This window comes from Thermobia domestica, chromosome 2 (genome assembly GCF_964235325.1).
Source record: "Thermobia domestica chromosome 2, izTheDome1.hap1.1, whole genome shotgun sequence".
Classification (NCBI taxonomy): Eukaryota; Metazoa; Arthropoda; class Insecta; order Zygentoma; family Lepismatidae; genus Thermobia; species Thermobia domestica.
In genome coordinates, this window is record NC_137455.1 from 53,902,228 (window position 1) to 53,929,913 (window position 27,686).

Sequence of the window (27,686 nt, forward strand, 5' to 3'; positions counted from 1 at the left end):
ATGGATTAAAAATATTTTTGTAATATTTAAAATTTTTATAACATTAATTGTATTGTATACAAAGAAGAAATAATAATTATTATTATTTTATGTATTGAATGAAAATAACATCAAGTTTTTTTGTTAATGTAATTTTATTGTATTGTATTGTGATGAAAATATATAGAAATAAACTTATGCAATATAATAATTTTTCTTGTTTTTGTTTTTAAAATGAGTAATGAAATAAATAATTAGAAAAATTTGAAAATGATTGCAACTAACATTTGTTTGATATTTATTTTCTTTTGCATTTACTTATATTATTTTACAATTAGTATTGTTTCACACGCTTGCATTTTTTTAATTTTTCATAATATTATTTTACATTTTAAGAAAATATTTAAAGATAAATAGAAATAATAATAAAAGTTTAATACTTAAATAATTTATGTTGAAAACAAATGATTTTTGAAAATACTAAATTACTTGAACACTTTGTATTGCCGTGTTAGAAATCGCAAAGAAAACTTTACATTTATATTTTATTGTTTGTTTTGAATAAACTTTTTTTGTATTATGTAAAAATGTTTGGAGAATTTGTTTTACTAACTAATTTTTTATTTTTAAACTTACGTATTATTATCAAAATTGTTTTACGAAAAGTATTTATTTAACATTGCGTAATAAATTACACGACCATGTTGTGTGAACTAATAAAATTGATTTGAAATAATAAAATGTGCAAAACATATATTAATATTTATTGTTTTGGATATACAACACAATTTTATTTTGTTTGATGAAAAATACATGTAAACATACATACATACCTGCATAATGAAAAGTAAAATTCTTATGTTGCAGTTGGAAGCTCTGTTAACCAATGGAAACTATGTTTACCAATGGAAAGTAAAATACCAACTTATAACACGCATGAGCATTTGTTAAAAGTTTATACGCATGCGCAAATTTATTTGTGAAAAGGAAAACACATGTTGGAGTTGGAAGCTGTGGTATCCAATGGAAAGTAAATATAAGTTTGTAACACGCATGCGCATTCGTTAAAAGTTTATACGCATGCGCAAATTTATTTATGTATACACAGAAACAATACTTAAATAGTATAGTATTTGTGAAGATGTGTAGTAGAAAAGTATCCCATTCCGAATATATTTCACCACGAGAGAAAGAACTTAAACTTGTTAATAGGAAGAAAGTTATTTGTGAGGTGAAATTATTACATTCTAATGAAGAACATTGTAATTCGTTTAGAAGATTTTATCGAAATGATGATGAAATACAATTTGAAAAAGTGTATCCTAATACAGATATTGAAATTCGTGAATTAGATATTATAAACTGTAAGTGCAATCGCTTTAAAGTAAGTAAGTTGTGCATAAAAGAACTTTTTGAAAATTATAAACTGAATGAACCACTACTTTGTTCTGCTTGTTCATTAAGAATACCAGATGAGCGCCTTCATTTATGTTTATTAGCATATAATAATCGATTAAAACGCTCTGTGTGGGAATTTGTAATTAAGAAGACAACTCGTGACATAGTGTTTAAACTGTATTTGAAGAAACATTGTTTACACGATAATTACAAACAAAACAAAACGCTTTTAAATAGATTTAATTTATCATATGAATCACTCACATTTTGTGATAGTTATATTTCTGAGTTAGTGGAAGTGTTTTTAAAAAGTGACAAAAATGCCTACAGGAATCAGACCGTGTCTGTATAATTGCACTTCTTTTTTTGTGAATGAACAGTGCGTGTTGGATTGTATTTCAAGATGGAAACCAGAATATAAACTAGTATGTGAAGGATGTTTCGAAAACTCTCATATTATAGAACACCATGATTGTATTACTTGTGAATATGAAATGATGTGCTTTAATGCATGGTGTGTTATGGTACGAGGTCGTACTTTTGATGAACTGTATGAAATTTTTTCAACATATCATGATATTGAAATAGATGATTGGACCTTTGTTTATATGTTATATAATATTTTATTAAACAAAAATTATGTTGATTTAATTACAGAGCTTTTGTCAAAAAAAGATTTTGCTTACAATTTTTATAATTTTTTTTAATTTGTTTGATGTGTTAGTGAAATAAGTAAACGAAGTAAAAGTTATACATTGTAAATATAGTAAATTTGAAAACAATACTTATTATAATTTTAGTATGATGAAATTGTTTTCATGTACATGAATTTAAAATTAAAATAGAATATAACATTACATATTTATTTATATGTAATCAGTTTAAATTATGTGAAAAATAAAAATATTATTTCTATAAAAGTATTTTTGTTATTTTTTATTTGTTTTAAATACCTAGTTTGTAATTTTTGTACGCACAAATAGTCTGTAATGTTATGTGCAAACGGATTTAGTTGTAATTTTGCACGCATTGGAATTTATTTTACATACATGATTTTATTTTATATTTGTGCATAAAATTGAATTACATAATTATTTTAATATCATTAGGTAAATTATTAAAAAAATGAAATAACATTTGTAAAGAAAAAAAAACTTTTCAAAGGTAAGTAGAAAAGAACTATTGTTTATATTAATACTTTAATATGATAAGAAGAAATTTTTAACATCGAGTTTGTTTTTTAGTATACGTAAATATTATTAGCACAAGTTTTTTACAATAACTTTTTTATTACGCAAGAGAATAACTATTAATGAAAAAAAAAAGACACAACGTTTACAAAAAGTTTACGAGAAATTATTATAAACGTTATTCGTTTATGATATTGATATTTTCGTTAACAGTTTATTTTAATATTTCCCTAAAAGTATAACATTAGTGAAAACAAAAAAAAAGATTTTTAGTAATCATGTATTACAAATACTGCAACTTAAAAAGTTAAAATCGAATATTACATAGTAATAAAAATACTGAAAAAAAAAGTATTAATCATCTGATACCTAAAGATAGTTTTATGGTGGGATGTTTTAATGCCTTGTACGAATGTATCACCGATCAGTCTGTGTCATATTATGATGTTACAAGTCTTTACCCCTGGGTAATGGCACGTAAGCCATTGCCTATAGGAAAACCTATAATATACAAGGGGCCTGACTTTCCACAAGTGCAAAGTATTCATGGATTAGTGAAATGTAGTATCTTGCCTCCCAAAGACTTATATTTTCCAATTTTACCATATACATGTAATGATCGCCTTTTGTTTGGGTTATGTCGTACGTGTATGGAACAAAGTGACAACATTTGCATCCATAATGATGCCGAGCGTGTCCTTACTGGTACATACTGTACTCCTGAACTTCATGTGGCTTTAGATCTCGGATACAAAATTCTACAAATTATTGAAATTTGGGAATTCAAATTATCTGGATCAGAAAATAATCTGTTTAAAGATTATGTCAATTCCTTCTTAAAAATGAAGCAGGAGTCTTCAGGATTTCCTAGCTGGTGCAAAACTAAACAAGATCAAGAAAAATATATTGCAGACTATTATGAACATGAATGTATTCAGTTAACGGAAAATAACATTGAATCAAATCCTGGTCTAAGATATATTTCCAAAATATTTCTCTATTCCTTGTATGGGAAATGGGGACAAAGAACAGATTTATCTCAATCTGTAATTGTAGATACTCCAGAAAAATTTTTAAGTTATCTATGGGCACCACAATATGAGGTACAAACTGTATTGCCTATTGGAGAGCGGCATCTCATTGTATCATATAAAAACATTGAAAACAAAAACAAGCCATGGAAATTTTCCAATGTTGTCCTTGCAGCCTTCATTACCTCTTGGGCACGTCTAAAACTTTATGAGTTACTAACAGTTATAGATCCTGAGCGTGTATTGTACTGCGACACTGATAGTATTATGTTTGTGCAGCAACGTAATGAAAAGCCTCCACTTTCTTTGGGTTCCTATTTAGGTGAGTTAACTAATGAAGTTCCTGATGGGTGGGAAATTGATGCCTTTATAGGCTTAGGGCCAAAAAATTATGCCTATAGGATGAAAGAAGTTCAAACAGGGAAAGTAGATTATGTATTTAAAATTAGAGGAATTACTTTAAATCATCGTACACGACAAGAAATTAACTTTGATCATTTTTATCAACTAGTTCAAGATAAAGCTGACAAAAAAAAAACAGTTACACAATCCAGGAAGAATTGTTCGTAAGCCTGGGTTTGTCATTGTATCCAAGTCTGAAACTAAAACACATCAGAAAGTTCAAAATAAAAGACGACGATTAAATCATAACAGTATTACTGACTATAGAACATTACCATATGGTTATCAAAGTATTAAGTGCATAAAATGAATGGTATTCTGTATATATGTAAATAGTAGACTGTCTAAAGGTACTATAATGTCATAATATCATCAAATATGTCCATAAGTTTTCCTATTTGTTGGTACTTGTACGTATATATATATAATGTAAATATCTTATTTAAATATATCTTATTTAAATATGTATATCAATATTGGAAAATAGAATATTGTAGAGTATATAAATACAATAAAGCGTTACAATTTATAATAATATGTTTTATTTCTCCAAACAAATATTCATATAATACGAAGTATCTGTATTCTATATAAGATAAAGGAACAATACCTATGCTTCATATAAATGATCCTAAGTTGGAAATTATGTTGTCGGCATAATGTCTTCTACAAGGTGAACAAGCATCTTAGAAGTAACTAAAAGTATGAATACTCTAATGAATTAGAATCTATATGTAAATGGGTTATAACACAGTGATATCCTTTGTGCTTCAAATATCCGTACAACATCTTTGGTATGCTCACATTTTGAGGTAACATCTTTGGTATGCTCACATTTTGAGGTAACATCTTTGGTATGCTCACACATTTTAGTATTTTTCGGAACATCTTTAGTATGCTCACACGAAGTGTTCGAGTAATTTATTACGAGAGGTTAAATAAATAAGCAGTTTGCTTACCAATTTAAATACGATCACACTCTATGAGTGTTCTATTAAAAAGATAAGCAACTAAAATTTTAAAGCAAACGATACAATAAAATATATGAGAGGTTAAATAAATAATGAGATTGCTTAGCAATTTAAATACGATCACACTCTATGAGTGTTCTATTAAAAAAGATAAGCAATTAAAATTCCAAACGAAACAATACAATAAAAAAATACAAGAAGATAAATAAATAAAGAGTTTGCACAGCAAACGATCCAATAAAAATTAGGAGTTTGCACGTTAATTTAAATACGATCACACTCTATGAGTGTTCTATTAAAAAAAAGCAACTAAAATTTACAAATTACATCATATTGTGTAATATCACTGTTACTAAATTTAAAATATGTTAAAGTACCTGTGTACGAGATTACAAAACGTAATGCTTTTGGGTACGAGACTACAAAACGTAATGCTTTTGGGTACGAGACTACAAACTGTGTTGTAGCTTATACAAGTAGTAGTGTTATATTTTGTGTTAATATTATAATTATTATTTTGGACGGTAATTAAATTATATTTAATGCAAAGTATACGTATACTAAACGTGTACGGTAATTGATAATACATTTTTATGTTTATGTTTGCAACCGTTTGTGTAATACATGTACACAAATTGTAAATAAACTCTTAGGATTATGTTCGGCAATGTTCGGGAAACTTCGGTTAAGTTCGGAAGTATTCGTGTGGTACATTAACCAATATGTACAAAATTCTACATACATTTTTGTTTGTTCGGCAATGTTCGGAAAAGTTCGGTTAAGTTCGTGTTAACTTGTTTAAATTTTTAATTATTAGTGTTTTTAAAAATAATGTATACTAAATTAATGCACATTAAAATCCATCCGCCATATTTGTTTCTTGAAAGAACGCCACCTGTACCATAACATTCACATTAGTGTGTATAAGACTGTGCGTGTGTGTACATGTGCCATAGCAAGTTACCGAGTGTTGTTTGTCCGGCAATACCCCGCGCAGTTTCCGGGCGGCAATATTTTACGCGTCCCGCGTCGCAAAAACCTTTTTCCCGGCGCAAATACTGCGCGGCGCGTATCGCTCGCGGTAAAAAAACGCGCGGCGCATACCGGTCGCGGTAAAAAACGCGCAAAAAGGTATTTATTTTAGTAATATTATTCATTTTACCTATTCATATAAAAATATACCCTTTAATAAACATATTTCCAAAGTTTCAAAAAATTCGACGCCATATTGTTTATGCAAATTCATTAAATTTTTATTTTCAAGTTACAGTGTTCTAATCTGTATAGTCATGTTCCTTAGGTCCTAACGATTAAGAAAATACCTTTCTTTTCTTTTTACGACCAATAGTTTGGCCAAAAAAGCGAAAAAATAAAAAACTATACTTTTGGAACACACTGTATATAAATTTCAAAAAAATAAAAATTGTTCAAATGTATCATGTATGGTGTCTTTCTATATAGATTTTGACCTGATAAATCGATTTCTGTAATTCATTTTGTTCTACGATGAACCGTTTAGGAGCTACGCACATTTAAAATTATTTTCAAGTTACAATGTTCTAATCTGTATAGTCATGTTCCTTAGGTCCTAACAATTAAGAAAATATCTTTCTTTTCTTTCTACGACCAATAGTTTGGCCCAAAAAGCGAAAAAATAAAAAACTATACTTTTGGAACACACTGTATATAAATTTCAAAAAAATAAAAATTGTTCAAATGTATCATGTAGGGTGTCTTTCTATATAGATTTTGACCTGATAAATCGATTTCTGGTGTCCATTTTCACCTACGATGAACCGTTTAGGATTTATGACCATTTAAAATTATTTTCAAGTTACAATGTTCTAATCTGTATAGTCGTGTTCCTTAGGTCCTAACAATTAAGAAAATATCTTTCTTTTCTTTCTACGACCAATAGTTTGGCCAAAAAAGCGAAAAAATAAAAAACTGTACTTTTGAAACACACTGTATATAAATTTCAAAAAAATAAAAATTGTTTAATTTTATCATGTAGGGTGTCTTTCTATATAGATTTTGACCTGATAAATCGATTTCTGTTGTCCATTTTCACCTACGATGAACCGTTTACGATTTATGACCATTTAAAGTTATTATACGGAAAAAAATCTTAGTCTTTATGCATCAGCGCCACCTATATACCAACACGTGTCAGTAGCATACATGCTTTTGTGCGGTTTACATCAAATCGTATCGGTCTCCTGTTATTTGTACAACCGGCATTTCCTCATTCGTTTACCGACGAAATCATTTTGTCGTTTCCCTCCATATATTAGTGCTTCGTATGTGCTTCAAACATCAAACAAAACAGTTTATCCTAGGTAAGTATCATCATTTTAACATTTCTATACTTTACATGTGTTTTTTAGTACACATCATAACATTATAATCTAACTTTACATATTTAAAAAGAAAAAAAATAGTCACTCAAACCCGTTTACATATTCAGTTAAAATTTCAATAAACGCGTGCATATACGCCACTGATATCAACAGATAAATTATTTATTTTCGTTCATTTGCTATTTCTTTTCTCTTGGCTTACGACAACTTTTGCAGTTTCTGTGTTCAACATCACGCTTTTTCCCCTCCTTTTAAAAGACCGTAAATTCCATTGCATTCAACTAGGAATAAAAAAAAAAAAAAAAGCCTGAAGCAGGTTAACCCCGCGCCTTCCCCCTGTCTTCCGCTCAGCAGCACACGTATGCATGCTTCGCTCTACCTCTCTGTCTCTCCCTATCTTTTTGCTCGTGTCTATATTGCTCTTACTCTTCAAGTCAAACAACAAACATATTCTCCCCCGCCCCTCTCTTCTCCTCTTACGCACCCAACGCATTTATCCAAGCTTGCTCTCTCTCTCTCTCTCTCTCTCTCACGCACACTATTGGTCTTTTCGTCAAAGTACAAGCACCAAAATCCTCCCACCCCTCTCCTCTCCTCTTACGCACCAAACTCAATTATCCAACCTTGCAAACATTCTCTCCCTATCTCCCTCTCTTGCTCTTTTCGCCAAACTACAAACACCCCCTCCCGCCCTCGCTTCATAGCATGCATTCAGCGTATATGCATGCTTCCCATATTATTTCTCTCTCTCTCTCGCTGTCTTATGGTAGGTAACCTATCCGTTCACTATTGGGCTTCTTGGTGTTTTAAATATCCACAAAATGCACAACATTTCTGGTTTCCGTATTTCAATCTTCACAAATAAGTCTCATAACAACGGTTCTATCTGACATTTGTCCAATAAATAAAAGCAAACACAAGTCATTTTAATATTCCCATTGATTTTCGCTTATAGTTAAGGAGCCATACTTTCCATTTAGGGAAGGACAAGAAACGCCATACTTTTAGGAATTATTCATTCATTATCTAGGATGTTAAAAAGTAGGTAATAGACTGAGTTCTTGCCCTTGTACTTAGAGTGTTCAGGTAGTGCAACAGTAAGATGTATCCTCATGCACGAAAGATGACAAGTAGCTGTTCTTAACTATTACCTCTTTTTCGTTCATAATAACGCTTACAAAAACTTTTAATTCAGCTTTATTCTTAACCAATTGGATTTATGCTGTACTTTATGCAATATTCATTTTAATATTCCCATTGATTTTCGTTTATGTTATAAGTTTCACTAGTGAAAAATGTACATAGGATTTCCTTTTTTAAATATCATACATATTCAGTGAAGTCTTGTACACATAATGATTTTTTATGAAATATTTTTCAAATTAATCTATTAAAATGCAGCAATCGATGAAATATGAAAATAATCCCATGGAAATTATGAGTTATATATCAAAATTTTAAGTAAATTTTCCACTTAGAAACAAACTTGGTCTTGATTTTCAGTGTTCCTTCAATCAAGATCAAAATACGTTACCAATACATAAGTTATAAAGCTTCAATAGTGTTTTTTAAGGGAAACAAGCAAAATTATTTTAAAAAACGGGTAGCAGAAAAGAGGTGAATTTTATTTATCTTTCTTGTTCTTAATATTATTATTATTTTCATTGCATATAAAATTAACTAACTAAGTCTATGACCTATGAAACCCAGAGGTTCACACAAGCTCTTCACTAACTTTTATCCGTACCCAATTGTATACAGTTTGTACTTTGTATTCCAATTTCTGCGAAATTCATCTTAATATTTCCTCCCATTTGTGCATAGGTCTTCCTAACGATCGTTTTCCTATAAGTCTACCAGTCAAGACTTTGAAAGCATTCTATTAAACCTATATGACATGCTCACCTAAGCCTCCTAGACTTGATAACCCTAACAATAATGGGTAATTCTATAAACTATGTAATTCCTCAATATGAAGCTTTTGCCAATCACCATTCTTATTCCTCTTAGCTTCCTAGAATTCTGTTCTCAAATACTTCACTCAGAGTAAGAGATTATGTGTGACAACCATTTCATTGCATATAGTTTACGAAAAAATTGTCTTTTTTTCTTTATATGAATATAAAAGGAAAAAGTAGAAGGAAAGTAATGGATAGGAAGAATAAGATAAGCATAATTTTAAAGAAACAGAGTCAAAATTATTTTCCAGGTCTGTCAAATGTATAATAATAATAATAATAATAATAATAATAATAATAATAATAATAATAATAATAATAATAATAATAATAATAATAATAATAATAAATATTTAGATAGCTGAGCTGGATTCCAGCTTGCACTACCTAAAATTTGTCTTTTAATCAAGTTCAAAAAAGCATCTTTAGTCAGTAACTGAAAATTATATTTTCAACAGTCTTCTTCTTCTTCTTATAAGGTTTCTATAGACTTTTTCCCTGTAATTTTAACACCAAAACAATCTTAAATCCCTGTGAAACTAATATTCTTTGCTGGGTCTTCCATAAAAAATTATACAATACCTTACTCCACTCCATTTGTTAGCTGAAGTCTTCCTACAATCCACCAGAAAACTGAAAGAGAAAACCATAAAAATGTGGTCGCTATAAAACCTTCCAACCACCCAAACAACCAAGTAACCTTAAAACCTGATTTTTCTCAGTTCAAATTACCTAAAGTAATCATATTGGAATTAATAAAACACACAAATTATATTGTCTAATCTAATTTTCTTTTTTTTCTTTTTATTTCTTATATTTACATTTTTCTTTTTCTTTTTTTTTTACATTTTTCGTTTTTTTTTTTACAATTTATTCCCTTCATTATATAAATCTTGACAATTATTCAAAAATTGATTAAATGTATGTAAAACTTTAGCATCCGTCGCTACGTTTAAAAATTTTTGTAATTTAATCATTGTTTTTAAAAACTCTTCACTTATTTCAATCACCCTATTGTTTTCTTCTTCTTCTTCCTCTTGTTCCCCCACCTCATCATCATCATGATCATCATTATCCTCTTCATCATAATGATTATCCTCTTCTTCTTCGTGATTTACTATCACCATTTCATCCTCCTCTTCTTCGTGATTTACTATCACCATTTCATCCTCCTCTTCTTCGTGATTTATTATCGCCACCTCATTCTCCTCCTCTTCTTCGTGATCTAATATCAGCACCTCATCCTCCTCTTTTTCGGGATCTAATATCAGCACCTCATCCTCCTCTTCTTCGGGATCTAATATCAGCACCTCATCCTCCTCTTCTTCGGGATGTAATATCAGCACCTCATCCTCCTCTTTTTCGTGATTTACTATGAGCACCTCATCCTCCTCTTCTTCGGGATGTAAATGCCTCACATCAATATCTTCAATACTTAAATCGATAATTTGAATTTCTCTGCGTTGTGCCATCCTGCAACAAACAAAAATAAACACTTATAAATATCAAATAATACTATAAAATTTCACATGTTATATTTAAGCAGACGTTCTATTAAAAATATATCAAAATAGGTATCATCTTATTTTTTATATCTCTCAATAATTCATTCAATCAATTCACTGTTCTATTCTCAAAATAAATAGCTACTGTACATTGAATACTCAGTTATCACTCTTATACTTATTCGTTTAGCGCCTATAATTTGATCTGTCAAAGTTATTTCATTATTTAAATATCAGTTCTTAAAAGTTGGATCTTCAATACAAATAATGACTCTAATTATTTTTTATTTATTTATTTTACATCAGTAAAAAACTCTGGGGATCTAAGTTCCCTAAATTATAATTATAAGGCAATTTACCTATATTTCCAACAAAAGTAATATTTCATTCCTTCAAACATAAACAATCTATTTTTTTCTACAATTTTTTTACCTTACTTTTAAAAGTAACCTACATATAACTGTCTACAATACCTTAAAAATTACCAGTTTGAAACATATTCTAACAAAATTACTTTGTAACCCTCCCAACAAAAAATTTCAATGTCTGTCTGTTTTTTGCCTACATATTCAAAATATCAAATAACATACGTCCTTATTGCCATTGTATGAACATATTCGTATCATTTATATAAAATTCCACACAAATTAAGCAAAAGTTTTTTTTTCTAGGAAACATTTCTATTTACAATACTACCAAGATAATATTCAGTTATCATTACGTTTTTTATTTTACTTTTTCCATACAAATCCTAAATTAATTTCCTCTAGTACATTTGGTTCATAGTTCTATTTTCTGCTTAAATCATAATTATAGATATTTTGCCTTTAATACCATGTCACTTGCCACAGCTAACAAGCTTGTATGCACCACGGTCCTCCGCTAACCTTTTCGTTTTTACGTATAATCTTTCTGTTTTAATATCAGTCATTAATTGTAGTCTTCTTTGCCCCCTCCCTTTCTTTCTTGTTAATATACCCTCTAGAACATTCCTTAACAAGAGATTTGGTTAACTAATCTTATACTAAACAATATTATCATCATAATTTTTTCGGAATGCTTCCGTTTCCTTCCACATCCTTAATGATCATCTTCTTTTACCCTGACTCGCATTACCGTGCAATATAAAGTGCTAAGTGCCATAAAATCAATTCAATATTTTCAATAAATTATTATAAGAAAACAAAATCCATTTTTCCTAAAAACTATTCTCGTTCATAAGCTCCTACATTTCTAAGCGGTTAACGTACGCGCATTTGCCATAGGTAACCAGCGTTTGCTTCCCGTGGCAAACTCATGTGGTGCCCATTGCACGTAAAGTTGTAGGTCCACGTCTCATATTCCATGGCTGCACAAGGAAACGCTAAACTCAAAATCAACTTAACTCAACTGAAATCTTCTTTATACATACATTTTAAATACGGTCATTTGATTTTTCCATACTTATATTAATATAATATAATTCATAAATTTACTTTCAGTCTGAGTAAATATTTTAGCCCCGCAATGCTTTTATGTTTCCTGTATTTTTATTTTTTATTCTTTCGGACATAAGGCCAGTTACATAAAGCTATACAACAGGTATAACGCCATATATATTCCAAAAATAATAATAATATTTAAGTCGCAAGCACACGCCGTGAAATAGTGATATTCCCAATAAAAAGTCCATATGGGTATTAATTTCAATTAAATTTAGGCATTAAAACATTTCTCTGTACGTTATTAGTTAAATCTATACTAATATTACACATGCATGGTTTTGCCCAATTCTTTAACTAACAAATATAATTCAATTATCTCTTTTCCAAAATAATTATGACACACTTGCACCTACATTACCAATTTTCATGTCATAAATGTTGGTGTGTGTTTCCAATATTAAAAAACTGTCATTGCCAAACTGGTACTTAATAACAGTCTGTTTTAAATCCATGGCATTTTTACGTAACCTTCTATCTACACGCAAAAATATATGGCAAACTACACTTTTCCAATTAAGCTAGCGGTGCATTAAACGTAAAACAATTCAGTTCAATTCAACACATTCACTCAACTAATTTCAATTGCACATTATCTTACATAACATTGCTTTTGTTTTTCCAATTCATGAATTAACTAAAAGTTTATATTTCATATCCTCTTTCTAATAATAAATTCCAATATTTATTAAAGCCAGTTTGCGGTACCGCGCGCCTCCGGTGCTTCAAATCTCTCATACAATCCCAATCCGCAACAAGTCAAATTTATGCTGCGCAAACACCGTATGCCTACATTTTGTCGGGGTTCTCCCGCTTCCTCCCATTTTTCTTCATTCCAACATTTCACTCATCATCACCGTCTCCTTTAGCCTAACAGAAATACAGAGCAACGGTGTGCGCCCTAGCTACCACGTCACTGTAAAAAACCATGTAAGTACTCTCATCATGCATTTTCTCGCAATTTTTCCCTTTCATCCCACACTCTCATTCCACCATTTCATCCATCTCTCATTATTACCCTTTACCCTAACCTGCATAAGGGTAAAACGTCAAACTTAAAAATTTTATTTTCTATATCATTAATAAACTTTTATTTTTGCACCATCTTGTGCTTTTTTCTCCATATGTTCCAACGGTACCTCAATGTTATAATGTACACCTCTGGTGCGTGCAATCCCTCCTTCAATTCCCCGCAAATTAACTTTGTGTTAAACATCATTCTCTTATTGGGTTTTCACGTTTTTCTCTCACTATCTTATTCCAACAATTATTGAGTTATTATTTATTTGCCTTAATCACGCGTCAGTCTTAGCATAACTGGTATAACCGTGGGACGTTAAACTTAAAAATTTCATTTTCTATCTTTTCATCGTTTCCTCTATATATGTTTCAACGGTATCTCTCATGCGTAAGGTCTTTTATTTAATCCCTAGACATGTAACTTTTTAGTGGACAACATCGTGTTCGTGAGTTTACTCGGGGTACTTCCTTTTGCTCCTACTTTCTCATTCCACCAATTCTTCCAGCATCATTCACTTGCCTTAATCACACATCAGTTTTAGCCTAAAGGACATAATCGTGGCACGATAAACTCAAATATTGCATTTTCTATGTTATTTATAAGCTTTTATCTTTCCAGCGTTTCCTGCTTTCCTCTCAATAAAACTAGGCTACACATACTATACTCAAAATGTTCGCAACTAAAACTAATCTTTTCCAAAAAGTCAATTAAACATAATAAGCTCCACAGTTTTCCTCTCTTAAGTTTAAAAATAAATAAAATAATTTATTTCTTACCTCAAATCTCCAAATTTCTTTCAAAACGCTGATAAAAAAAAAATCGATCCAGGAAAAAATCTAAAACAAAAATAAGAAAAAATAATTAGTATAAATTCAACACATCCTTCACAAGCACACAATATCATTCTCTCTCTCTCTCTCTCTCTCTATATATATATATATATATATATATATATATATATATATATATATATATATAACTTTAATAAAAATTACTTGGGTGGTTTAGAATTAAGTTCTATGCTATTATATAAATTTAAAAATTAATTCCACCATCAGCTTTTCAATATTTCTCATTTTATTTTTCTTAAAAGTCAATAAATAAAAATAATATTATATTCTCACTTCAATTATCTATAAAAGTTAAGTTCTTTCGTTATTACTTTATAGAATAAATATAAAAAACAAAATTCAACTTACCTTCCAAATATAGATATTTCCGGTCAACTAAAAACTCCTTTCCTCAAATATTAAACACAGACGAACTAGCACAGAGTAAGTTCTAAAATACAACTAAGCGTGTTCTCCAAAACAACATATTTATATTTTTTTCACAAATAAAAGATTCAAACTAACGCCAAACATTTTACGCTTTCTTTTCTTTTCTTTTTTTTTTAAAATCTTAGCGTCCCCTGCAAACACTTTCGTCCAATTACTGTATGTCTTAAAGCAAAATTCTTTTAAAACACTACCCCCTACAACTTCCCTTCAATACAACACAAAATTTACGCAACTATCTCTCTACAAACAATAAATTCACACATAAAAGAAACTCTTTCCCTTAAATACAGCTTGTAGCGTCTACATAATTCACAATAGCCAAAAAAATACAATACACTTTTGTAGGTTCTGCAAAACGAAAACGAAACCAAAGGTTGCCTTTTTCAGTTTTATTATCTTATTCAGCACTGGAAGAGCTCTTTTCCGTCTCTCTCTCTCTGTAAGTATCGCACCATACGTTAACATAATTCTTCAATACTAAGGCGTTCAGTTTTCGTGCTTCAAGTCTCAGCTTCAGTCACACTTTACACCACATACATATTTTAATATATCTATAATTCACGTTATACATTATCCCATCTAACGTAGCAAAGGTTCAATCCCCGACCCAATCAATTCAACTTTATGGTAAACAAACACCGTGTTCGTGGGTTTTTTCGGGATTCTCCCGTTTCCTCCCACTTCCTATATACTTTTAAGAGCTTATTTTAGCTCCCATATTTAGTTCAAACACATTAGATTGTTCAGAGTTTGTAAAAAAACAAACGAACCAAAAAATAATCATCGTCTCCTTCACCTTAGCCGTACACGCATCAAAGGTGCGCGTCCTAGCTACTACGTCAATATAAAAAAAGCATCTAAATACTATCATCTTGCAATTTCTCGCAATTCTCCCATTTCCTCCCACTATCTCATCGTCTCCCTTAGCCTAATCCAAATAACCATGCAACGTAATCTTAAAAATTTCAATTTCAATATTCCAACTACAAAAAATATAAGTTTGTAAGCATCAGTATTATACACAAATTATTCACTAACTTCATGCCTCATGTAGCGTCGCTGTTGAAACCAAAGCAAAACTAACATCAAGTCAAGTCAAAATCCATTCAATTCATATTGTGTTCCTTCGAATTTTCATGTATCTTCCTATCAATTTTAATCCAATTATCACAACACTAATAAAATATTTATCTTTAATGTATCAAACATCTATGTTCCAATCCTCAGCTCACAGCATATATATTTTCCCATATTTTATTCTATTTTTTTTTTCTCAACTATAATATAATATCAAATCAATCATGTCTCTTCTCATCTGCATCTTTTCAACTATATAACATAAAAATTCAACTAAATTAAAACTTCAAACAAATCCATAACCCCGAAATATCTAAATTTCTATTGCAAATATTATCTTATTTTCCACGTAAGTTTCTCACACTCCTTTTCAAAACTACAAAAATCCATTCATGATAGTATCCCTAACTTCAACAATACTTTTTTTTCTTTTTTTCTCACTCTGTTAAACCACTGGTATAATAACAATCTTACTCACAACCTGTCTGTTTTCGCCCTTTCGTTTTTTCACAAAAAACAAGTACAAAGCTATTCTTTAAAGTTAACAAGAATCTTTTCCAGAAAAAGGACTTTTTTTCTTTCTTTCTTTTTTCATTCTAACAGGGCATGCTAAATGGAACATTTTTCTGTCTAAGTCAGAAAAATCTTTTTTTTTTCTTTTCTAAAAAAAGTTACGTTCAACTCAAAATTACAGGGGGTCCCATCCCTCAACAATAAATGTCACATACATTTTCTCAAATAACTTTCTATATCCCAACAACTTAAAAGATCTTTTTTTCTTTCTTTTCTAAAAAGAGTTACACATGCACGTGTGTCGCAACCAACATGACAATTTCTCATCCACACACAAAAAAAAAAAGTTTCGCTTTCTATTGTAATAATTTTAACTATTCCCACGTTAATTTAAACTGGTCCTTTGGTCAAAAGGACACTACACTTTCCCTATGCATTTCTATGCCGCGTCTCTCAATATGGGGTAATGTAACAACTCTCACAAAGTCACACGTAACATTTTCAAGGTATTTCTTACATTCTCTCTCCTTCAGTATAATTAGCGGTACCTCTCCATAGGGTGCATGTTACAGTGCCCCCAATTAACCAATGTCCAGAGCACAGTACACCCCCACCACCTCCAAAAATATAGCACACCTGTGTATATGTTTCTTTCTTTAGTACACATCAAAGAATTCTCTCCCTACCTATGCCATTCTTAGGTTACATGACTTTCTCACGTCCTGCTGTTACACTATTTTCAAACACCCATATCTCACTTTCAACTCGTACTTTCTTACTTCCTTAATTGACAGAATGATGGAATTACGTGACACTTACAAGAAGCTTTTCAATTTTAAATTCTATCCTTTTTCTTTGATGTTTCTCATGTTTCTAAAACTCATTTCACATGTCTGTCTCACCTCCTACGGTTCAAGTATTGTGCAACATCCATATGTCACATTAAATTGACACTTTGTTACTTCCTTAATTGACATAATGATGAAAATACGTGACAGCTTCAAAAGAAGCATCTGGTACGATTACAATGGTGTTTGTCGGCTATCTATTGTCTATAATACCTCACACGAAGGTTACATATCGGTCCTACAACTACTACGGTCATAGATAGGCGACAAGTACATTTTGTATTAGGTTCAGTCTTTCAAGAGAGCATATTAACACCACTTGCGACACTCTATCGAAACCGGAAAGAAATTTACTAGTACTTCGGTTCCAATATTGATTTCCATAAAGAAAAAGAAAAAACGGTTAGAGATATCGAGAAGTGGATTCTTACAATCGATTCAGCCTCCCAAGAATATGTTCCGAATCTTCCATTAACTCTATATTCAAATTGGAAGTGGCAGAAATCAACCGTTTCCGGTTTTTTAACGTTGATCGCCATAGAACAGAAATGGTAACAGACAGCCTCCACAAGTGGATTTCAGCAATCAATTCAGTGTCTCAAAAGAATATACCATCACAATGCGCAACAATCTACCAAAACCGGAAGTGGTTGGAATTTCCTACCATTTCCAATTTCAATACTTATTTCCGTAGACCAAAAGTGGTAAGGGATGTTAAAAAAAAAAAAAAGCGTTCTTGACACAGATTTAGCATCCCAAGAACGAGTTTTGTCTCTCCTTTCATCTATTTGTTGAAATCGAAAGGGTGAAAGTGGTTTAATCAATTACAATACTGATCGCATAATGAATAACACGTAAATAGTAACAAGCTGTTTATATATCAGTTCAGTACCAACAACATGTTTCATCTCTGATTTTATCTTTTTATTGCAATCAGAAGTGATAGACATCAATTACCACTTCTGGCTTTAATGTTAATCCCCTTAAAGCAAAAATAATAAGGAATAGGGACTAATGGCTTTTAGATACGGATTCAACATCGGAGGAACAGAATTTATCTTTGATCTCATTCCTCTATTGTAACTAGTAGCTGTAGATGTTCTACTCCAAGTTTGTGTATTGAATTCATACGTTCTTTATAAATCTATCCTTGTTTAGCAGATAAATGATTGGTAAAGGCAGAAGAAATACACTTCATCTGTTCTTTTTTTTTCCTTTCTTACAAAACAATCTAGTTCTATCATTTTTCTTAGTGATAATACTTAACAATCTGTTCGCATGCAGAATAGCACAAATTCAATACTACATAGATGTAATGGCTTGTAGTATTAGACACCCCCTAACTTTGAACCACTCCCAACAAAAATTTGTAAGTATGCGCCTGCCCCTTTTAGGTTATGATCTGGAAATGTTTCTTCCACGTTGCTCGATTCTAAGCTTCCTCCTTTAAGTCTTCATCCCGGCGAAATTAAAATACCGCTAATTTTACAGTAATTATGTGATATCTTAAAATAGATAAAAGATAATCGAAATGTGGAACAAGAGCGCCCTAGACAATATTATTTTACATGAGAAACCGTTATCACGACTCACTTATCTGCTTTCGATTTCGAGCCATTTTGAAAATCGGCATTTATTTTCGCGTTTCTAAACAGCTGAAAACGGAAAGCCACTAGGTGGCTTGTGATAACGGTACCTCACGCAAAATAATATTGTCTAGGGCGCTCTTGATCCATATTTCAATTATCTTTTATCTATTTGAAGATATCACATAATTACTGTAAAATTAGCGGTAGTTTAATTACGCCGGGATGAAGACTCTTAACTCCCAATATTTTCTTCTATTTTTCAAATCATCGATAAGTTCTATTGTTCTTCCTCCTATTCTTTGCTTTCCTCTTCCATCTTACTCTCTATAGCGGTGAAAACTTAAGAAGCGTAATCACTGCGAAATTAAAATACCACTAATTTTACAGTAATTATGTGATATCTTTAACTAGATAAAATATTATCGAAATGTGAAGCAAGAGCGCCCTAGACAATATTATTTTGCATGAGGTACCGTTATCCTGAGTCATCTAGAATACTTTCCTTTTGCAGCCATTTAAAAACGCGAAAATAAATGCCGATTATCTAAATGGCTGGAAATTAAAAACAGATAAGTGAGTCTAATAACGGTATCTCATGTAAAATAATATTATCTACCGAGCTCTTGTTTCACTTTTCGATTTTTTTTTTTATCTATTTGAAGATATCACATAATCACTGTAAAATTAGCGGTATTTTAATTTCGCGGTAATGGAGACCTCTTAATTAATCCATTTAGTAGCTAGTGCGTGGTCCCGGGTTCAATTCTCGATGAGGATACTTTGCCTCGTGCATAAATTCTAGTAACGGTTCGGTCGGATCCTATTTTAAACAGTAGATCTCTTCTCGTGTAGCCTCGATGCTGAAACAGGACGTTAAACTCCAATGAACGAAATTCCTTTTATCTCTTTCAGCGGTGGTCTTTTTTTATTATCCCTGGATTCAGAAGTTAAATCTGCTTTGTCACGTCCAAACTGCTAAGTCCTTTAGAATTAATAACATAACAAACCAATGACAAATTTGTCATCAAAATATGTTCGTTTTACATTCCTGGTGGACAGAAAGAGGTCATGACATGTTCACAGCAGCCAGCGTATTGCACCGGCAAAGATTCCAAAGAAGAAGGAAGGAAAAAGAAAAATAAAAAGCTGAAAACTGACTCATAACTTTTCCGAACACCGACATCATCTCCTTCATGTCTATAGCTAAACATTCCATAGTCGTAATGCCGTCATTTTTAGAAGGTAGTCCCAATGGTTAAGATTCACACTGTGTGGGATTTTATGACGGATAATTACTATGTACGTTGAATTTTACGAGGCTCCCCTTCCTGCAGGAGTCGAGTCAGTATGGTTGAGTAATCAGAACATTCACCTTTTTTCTTTCTTTCTTCTCCGCACAGGGCAGACGGACGCTGTTTGGATGGAAGACTGCATCATCCCTTCTCATGAGCTCTTTATACGCTCATGACCACTAACCCCCATTTTCTACATTTTGCTTCATAATATCACCGTGATCTTCCGACGGCATCTTTCAAGCTAGATGACCAGTGCTTTCTCTGCTTCCGTATAACTGGCTGGCATAACTGTATACGAGAGGTATAAATACATGATGCCAATGCTCTAGCCGCACTGGAACACCAATTCTCGTGAGATCAGTGAAGTCAAGCAGTGTTTGAATTGTTTTTATTTAAATAAGAAAAGATGGCTGACCGTTCGTACTCACCAAATGGTGTTGGCAATGCGGTACACTATGTACTTAAAAGGCAGAAGTAGCGACCTCCGGTTTAGAAAGCCAGCTTTAACTGCGAGAGGAACGGATGAGATTTCCACACCAAAGATGGAGTGCGTCAATGAAAATTTTACCCATGACTCTCTGACCCACCCCTTACCGTAACCCACTCTGACCTACTACCCACCATGACCCAGTGTGACCCCTCCGACCCACCACGATGCACTATGACCCACCATTCACCACAACCCATCGTCATCAACTCTTGACTCATGATTCACGCCCTCCTCTCCATCGAATAAAGAGTTTTTCACTTGTAATAAAACAAGGTTGTGAAATTATCGGAGTTTGAATTTCTACAGTCAATCCCTGAAGCACCACTCTGTGATAATACTAATGGACCCGTCCTCTACAATATAAACGGTAAAGTGTTATTCATACGAAGAATTTCAATTTAATTATCATATATAATTATTTCCTTGTTGAATTACAGATACTTTTCAGTGGAAAATAGGACGAACCTTGGAAGTCTCAAATCAAGGTGAAGTAAACCAACGTAAAAATAAATAAATAAATAAATAAATACAATTCGACTGCCTCTTGAAAGCCAAGTAGTAAGCTCTATTGCTATTATTACAATTACAAACAGTGGCGGATCCAGAATATGATCAAGGGAGGGGCTAAACCATAATTTGACACTTTATCCAGTGTAAAGCAGGATTGAAGCCCATTTTATCCAGTGTATACCTGAGCGTCAAGGGAGGCTATAGCCCACGTGACAAATTCACCAGTATTCAGAAGATGCTATCTACAATGTACTGGGAAGAGTGGATCGGTGGGTCGTAGCGGGTCAATGGATCAAAGTGGGTCAGAGTGAGTAACGGTGGATTCACACCCCTAAAGACATAAGTGCCACAAACTAGCTGGTACGCTATTTTCTGCAAAGGCTATTGCGTCAAGAGTTTGGTTTACTTTATGGATATTGCACATACTATTGTATTATTACTAGCGACAGGTGAAAAGTCTACAGAAAAAACGACAAGGAAAAACCGAACAAGAAACTTTGATGAAATACTTAGAAAAGAACTGGAAGGAAATGAAAGAATCGGAAAAAATGAAATGAAGTCTTAATTTAAGATTCCATAGTGATGCCCAGTATACCTTTAGCTAAAGGAAATGGGTAATTAATGAAACTGAACGAATACGAAAGAATTGGTGGAATGAAAACAGAAGGAAAGCAATAGGGAAAACCCCGAGAAAACTCAGTCAAGATGCTCTCAACCACAAACTTGCATGGCCAATCAGGGATCCCTCACATTATGAGCGCTCTACCACGTAAAAAGTTTCTAAAGACTCTTTGTTTTCCTTTATGATACATTTCATGATTACTACACTCCACAGAGACACGACCACAGGACAGTTAAACATCTATGCTCTTATGAGATACTCGAACTCTCGTGACGAGAGCAAACGGTCTCGATGATAACGTCATTCAGTCAGTCCTGCCATTTTCATAAATTTTACACTTGATATTTTACCTACTGATCTTAAATATCAACATTTTTTTAATTGTACCACATTTCGAATTCTCTGTTTTTATTCTCGCCTCATATTCTTACAGTATCAGACTACTTGCCAGGGCCGGCCCTAGGCAATTTACCGCCCCGTGCAATGGCATCATTTGCTGTCCCCTCTCCTTTCTTCAGAACGAACAAATTTTAAAAGCCACGATTTTAAATATATTATACCCCACCATGAATAACGAAGGGGAGGTAAAGAGCACTCGCATTCAGAAACTTGCCGCGCCGTGCAAATGCATGTCTTCCACATATGATACAACCGGCCCTGCTCCTTGCATGTCACCATTTCCTGTACTTGTTTGTCCATATTTGCGACCAGAAGCTTTTTACCTTTCTTCACACATCTTCTTCACTTCACCTATTTCTAGATAATTCATTCATTTAGGTACAAGATTTTAGTTTTTTTTTAATATTTTTAAAAAAACAAGTTGAAGAAACGTATTTATTAAACTGTAAGGGATGAATGTGCAAGTTCATTTTTTATGGCAGCTAAGCTGCATTCTAGCTTCCGTTTTAAATAATTTAAGGGCAATATAGTTTTTTTTTTTTTTGTTTATTTTATAAATAGTGTGTGTGTGGGGGGGGTTAAGTTTAAAGAGAACTTTTTCTGTAAATAATAATAATAATAATAATAATAATAATAATAATAATAATAATAATAATAATAATAATAATAATAATAATAATAATAATAATAATAATAATAATAATAACTAGCAAAGGTAATGCTGAACAGACAGACAAGACTTGCGTATTATACTGTGCTCTGTTGCTACGTATAGTATCTCTCGATTCGTCGAAGCCGTGTGGCGGAACAGTCAGTACAGGGAAAAACGGGAGGAGAGGAGAAAGGTAGTGATGCCTTTGGTGGTAGTGGTGGGTAAGAAGGCTCTGTGCACTGTGTATGTATGTATGTGTGTATTTTCGTCTCTTTTTCTCTCGTTTTTCCATTAACAAGAGAATACGCGAGACAGTTTCTCTTTTCTCTCTCTCTCTCTCTCTCTCTCTCTCTCTCTCTCTCTCTCTTGGCACTTTCTCACTTCTGAGGACAATTACAGCCGTTTGCTCTACCGTCCCCCCAGTAATGATGCAAAGATGGGTTTATTTACAGCGCGGAGTTGTATCAATTAGAGACTAATGAGCTAATTAAATGGGTATTCACCGTAATGAATACTAGGGGATTATTATGAACCGGTACAGAATGCAATGCTAATTACAGCCCAGAAAAGAGTTATTTAATTAATATAGGAACCCGGTGTGCCTGTACAAGACGATAAAAGCACAAGCACACACACACACACACACTCATACATGCATACAACGTACAGCAAGCGAGGAAAAATGGAGACCGTACAGAATAGGAAGGTACAAGAGCAAGAGAAACAGAGAAAACGACAGAACAAGATAAAGGATGGATAGCGAGAGAGAGAGAATAGTGCGGGGAAAGGAGGCTAGAAAAGAGATTGTCTTAATTGTGCTTTTCAATTCTGCGCGCTTCCACTAGAAGTAATGTAAGCTTCTATGCGGCCCCCTTTCCCTTTCCAGCTCAGCCTCCACTGTGCACCAACCCAACCCTTTTCATTTCGCCAACCGCCACCAAGCCACCCTGTTATATTCAAATTCCAGGGTAAAAAAAGCAGCAGAGAAAAGAAAAATAAAAGAGTACCTTTAGGTTTTTTTTTCTTTTTTTTAATCTTTCTAATGCAATTCACTACATTGCAGATTGGGTTCAATACTAAAGCATTTTTTTTTTTTTCCTTGTTAACATTATTATGATCTAAAACTACTAAGAAACTGGTTTCGGGTGATATTTCTGTTCCTTCAACTGTAAGATCAAATTGGTCCGGTATGATGTACCGGTAGTAAATTAAGATACTGGAAATCATACCATTATCATTATCATCATCATCATAATAGGTAATCTGCCATTATTGGCAGGTCACATGCTGCAACTAGGAAGCTTCCATGCTCCACGGTCTTCCGCTAACCTCTTCGTCTTCACGTACGATTTCTCTGTTTTGATATCATCCATTAATTGTAGTCTCCTTCGTCCCCCCTCTCTCTCTTTCCTGTTACCATACCCTCTAAAACGTCCCTCATGATACGTCTTAGCCAATGTCCCAACCGTTTTATCATCCTCTTCTTAATAATATCTAAAATTGTTCTTTTTCTCCACCACCATTTTTAACACCCTCTTAATCTGTTTTCCGCTCGATCCAACTAATTCTTTCCATTCTTCTCCACACCCACATTTCGAAATCTTCCAGTCCTTTTCCATAATCTTTGCGTAATGTCCATGTTTCTGACCCATACAGTACAATACTCCACACGAAGCACTTTATGAATCTTTTTCTCAACTCTTTGTTCAAAGTCTCACAAAATATTATTTTCTTTCTCCTAAAGGCTTGATTCGCCATTCCTATCCTTGCTTTTATTTCACATTCACACTTCCTATCATCACTAATAATACTACCTAAGTACCGAAAACTAGTCACCTGTTCTATTTTCCCCTTCTACTTCCATATTTGACACCGAGACTTTCGTTTCCATTAAGCTTCGGGACGTTAAACCGAATTCATCCAGCCGTAAAAAAAAAAAAAAAAAAAAAAAAAAAAAAAAAAATCAAAACAACTTCCACTATATTGAAATAATAACCAATCCTTCCCTGTTGATCTAGTGGATAACGCGTGCGCTTTTGGTGAATGTATTTCCGGTTTCGATTCCTGATAGAAGAGCACTAAAACTCATTAAGGCGATTCGCATTCCACTTTAAGCTGTACCTTCACTTCTCATGTCTCGTTGCTGCGAAAGGATACTAAATTTCAGCAAACTATTATAAAGTGAGGGAAAGCGTGGTGAAGATTGTTATTCTTCTAGTTTTCCATTACATCCTTTAGAACCGCAAAGAAAAGGAACTGGGTACCTGGATTCAGGTTGAACACATATCATTTTCAGACAATTTGTTCTGGATTCCCTAGTACTGTACTGAAATGAAATATTTCACTTTATCGCCCCATGATTATGCCCTTTTAAGCTAAGGGAGGCGATGACTAAGGTAAATGAATTATGGTAGAAGAATGGGTAAAATCAGAAAGTAGCAGGAAACAGAAGTACCCCGAGAACACCTACGGACACGCTGTTGTCCAGCACAAACTTACTTGGGCGGGGATCGAACCAGGGACCCCCTACACCAAACGTAAGCACTCTATCACTGAGCCACCGTGCCCCCTCTAGTATTGTATTAAGATACGCTATTGTCCAGTGACATATACTGCTCAGTCTTTCATTATTTATTATTATTTTATTTAAATCTCTCTCTACTTTGCTGCTGTATTATGAATGACATGTTGCGTAAACATTCTCCTTGTGTAGTAAAGCGGCATCAGACGTTAGAAAAGTTCCCGAGGTCTTTTTTTTTTTTTTTTCGATCTAATTGTTTCCGTTGTCGCTCGGGTGAGCAGCCCTTCCTTCCGGTCCTCAACCTCCCATTTCCTCGTGCGCTGCTAACTATAAATCCTGTCAATTAAGACGACAACCCTTATTTTATTCTCTGCCAGATTTTTTTTTTCACTCTCCTGTGCGGTGTATATGTACGCATGTCAGTTTTGCGCCTCCCGTTTAGAAGGACAAGGGATGTAGAGACGTAGGACAATCTAAATGGTGTTAATGTTTGCTTTTTTAAAGCGTGCATCCACATATGATGCACTCAAATAGTTACCGTTCCAGAGCGCAATTGTAATTTAATTTATTTTATTTAAAAAAAATTAAATGTTTTAGCTTAATGTCATACGATTATGCCCTTTGTAAGACTATGGTTAAGGTAAGAGAATGATGATGGAATAATTGATGGAATGAGAAGGTGGGAGGAAATTGTAGTACCCCGAGAAAACCCAAGAACACGGTGTTGTCCACTAAAACTTACTAGGGCGGCAACTGAACCAGGGACCGCATGCACTAGAGATAAATTTTCTACCACTGAGCCACAGTGCCTCGTTACCTTTTATTTCAAGACCCATAATTCGAATGCTCAAGTTCCCCGGTGGATCTCAGGCTTACTCAGATTCGTGAGCTAGAGCCCTATAGGCCTAAGCGGGTAGCAAGCCAGACTCCATGTCCCATCAAGCGCGAACTTCAATACAGTCAATGAGTGGAGCAGAAGCACAAGAGAGCGCGATTGAATACAGCGAAAAAAAATGTTGCCGCTTTTTATTAGAGACTAACAGAATACCCGTTCTTCGCACGGCAAAAATACGTTTCATTTTGGTCATAAAGAGCTGAAAATGGAATTAAACGGCATCGAAAGTGTCTTTGTTCAGCTCAGTGGTCCCGAAAACTATGGATACGACACTAATACCGGTCATTTTCGATCATTATAAATATATCTCCCCTCCCGTAAGTTGCGCCGTTAAGAGTCTTCATCCCGGCGAAATTAAAATACCGCTAATTTTACAGTAATTATGTGATATCTTCAAATAGATAAAAGATAATTGAAATATGGAACAAGAGCGCCCTAGACAATATTATTTTGCGTGAGGTACCGTTATCACAAGTCACCTAGGGGCTTTCCGTTTTCAGCTGTTTAGAAACGCGAAAATAAATGCCGATTTTCAAAATGCCTCGAAATCGAAAGCAGATAAGTGAGTCGTGATAACGGTTTCTTATGTAAAATAATATTGTCTAGGGCGCTCTTGTTCCACATTTTGATTATCTTTTATCTATTTGAAGATATCACATAACTACTATAAAATTAGCGGAATTTTAATTTCGCCGGGATGAAGACTCTTAACGTGAAATGATAAAAAATCATCCCAGGCTCGAACCTCATCTATTTGATAAATTTGATCGAGATTGGTCAGGTGGTTCAAGAGGTACGAAGTGACAAATATAGTGGCGGCAGGGTGGCGTCATTGGGGAGGGCAGGGAGGGCAATTGTATATACACATGTCCCCTGGGTTTAAAATCCATGCTTTTTAATATATTGTATACTAATGTACTAACAAAAAGCGTAAAACTCTTACGTCGGTGGACGATCACCTGGCCCGCTCCCCCTTTGGTAAAATACGTGTGAAATAATGCTACCGAGTTAAAAACAAACAAAAATGAATTTTCTTTAGACAATTCAGATGTTGATTTAAAAATAACTAACATAGGTTCAATACCGGTTCTGAAAAGCTCTCCATTAACTTCTGTTCTTCCCCAACTGGATCCAGTTTCTACTTTGTATTCCTATTTCTGCGAGATTCATCTTAATACTGTCTTCCCATCTGCGCCTAGGTCTTACCGTTTATTTAGAATTAAAAAAAAAAAAATTCACGTACAGTTCTCAGAATAAAGCCTACCAAAGAAACCTCGGCGGCCAAGATTTTTTTGAAAACGGCTGTACATTTTTCTTCTCATTATTATGAATAGCACCATAAGTACATCCATTTAGGAAGAAAATAGTGGATTAAAGTTAAGCGTCTCTTTCAACAGTGAAACTATATGAGACGTTGACCTATAGCTTAACGTGGAATTCGAACAACATAGCTCCTACGAGGAATAGGATGCGGGTCTTTCAAGAAGAAAATAGAATTAAGTTATTTATTCATTTTGCGCGTACTTGCCGTGCGACCATTGTGCCTGGCTTTAAGCATCATCACCTCCGTTAAGTTAATAAATATGTAGTGTGCGTGATTATTACGCATTACTTTTTTCCCCCTCCTCTTTCTTTTAAGTTTATAAAGTTAACTCGCCATTTACAGCAGTGAAATACGTAACAACGTTAAATGTAAGTA

At 33.2% G+C, this 27,686-nt stretch overlaps 2 protein-coding genes across 2 annotated transcripts in view; both read right to left on the reverse strand.

Moving 5' to 3' along the window:
• The window catches only part of LOC145672189 (LIM domain transcription factor LMO4), a 565,777-nt gene that overhangs the window by 313,123 nt on the left and 224,968 nt on the right, over positions 1-27,686 (reverse strand). The gene's annotated exons all lie outside the window — the stretch shown is intronic.
• Positions 7,947-14,126, reverse strand: LOC145672173 (uncharacterized). Its single transcript, XM_081741531.1, has 2 exons — positions 14,073-14,126; positions 7,947-10,762 (listed from the first exon to the last, which is right to left on the reverse strand). Exon 2 carries the CDS (start codon positions 10,759-10,761, stop codon positions 10,153-10,155), a length of 609 nt encoding a protein of 202 aa, XP_081597657.1. The 5' UTR covers position 10,762; positions 14,073-14,126; the 3' UTR covers positions 7,947-10,152.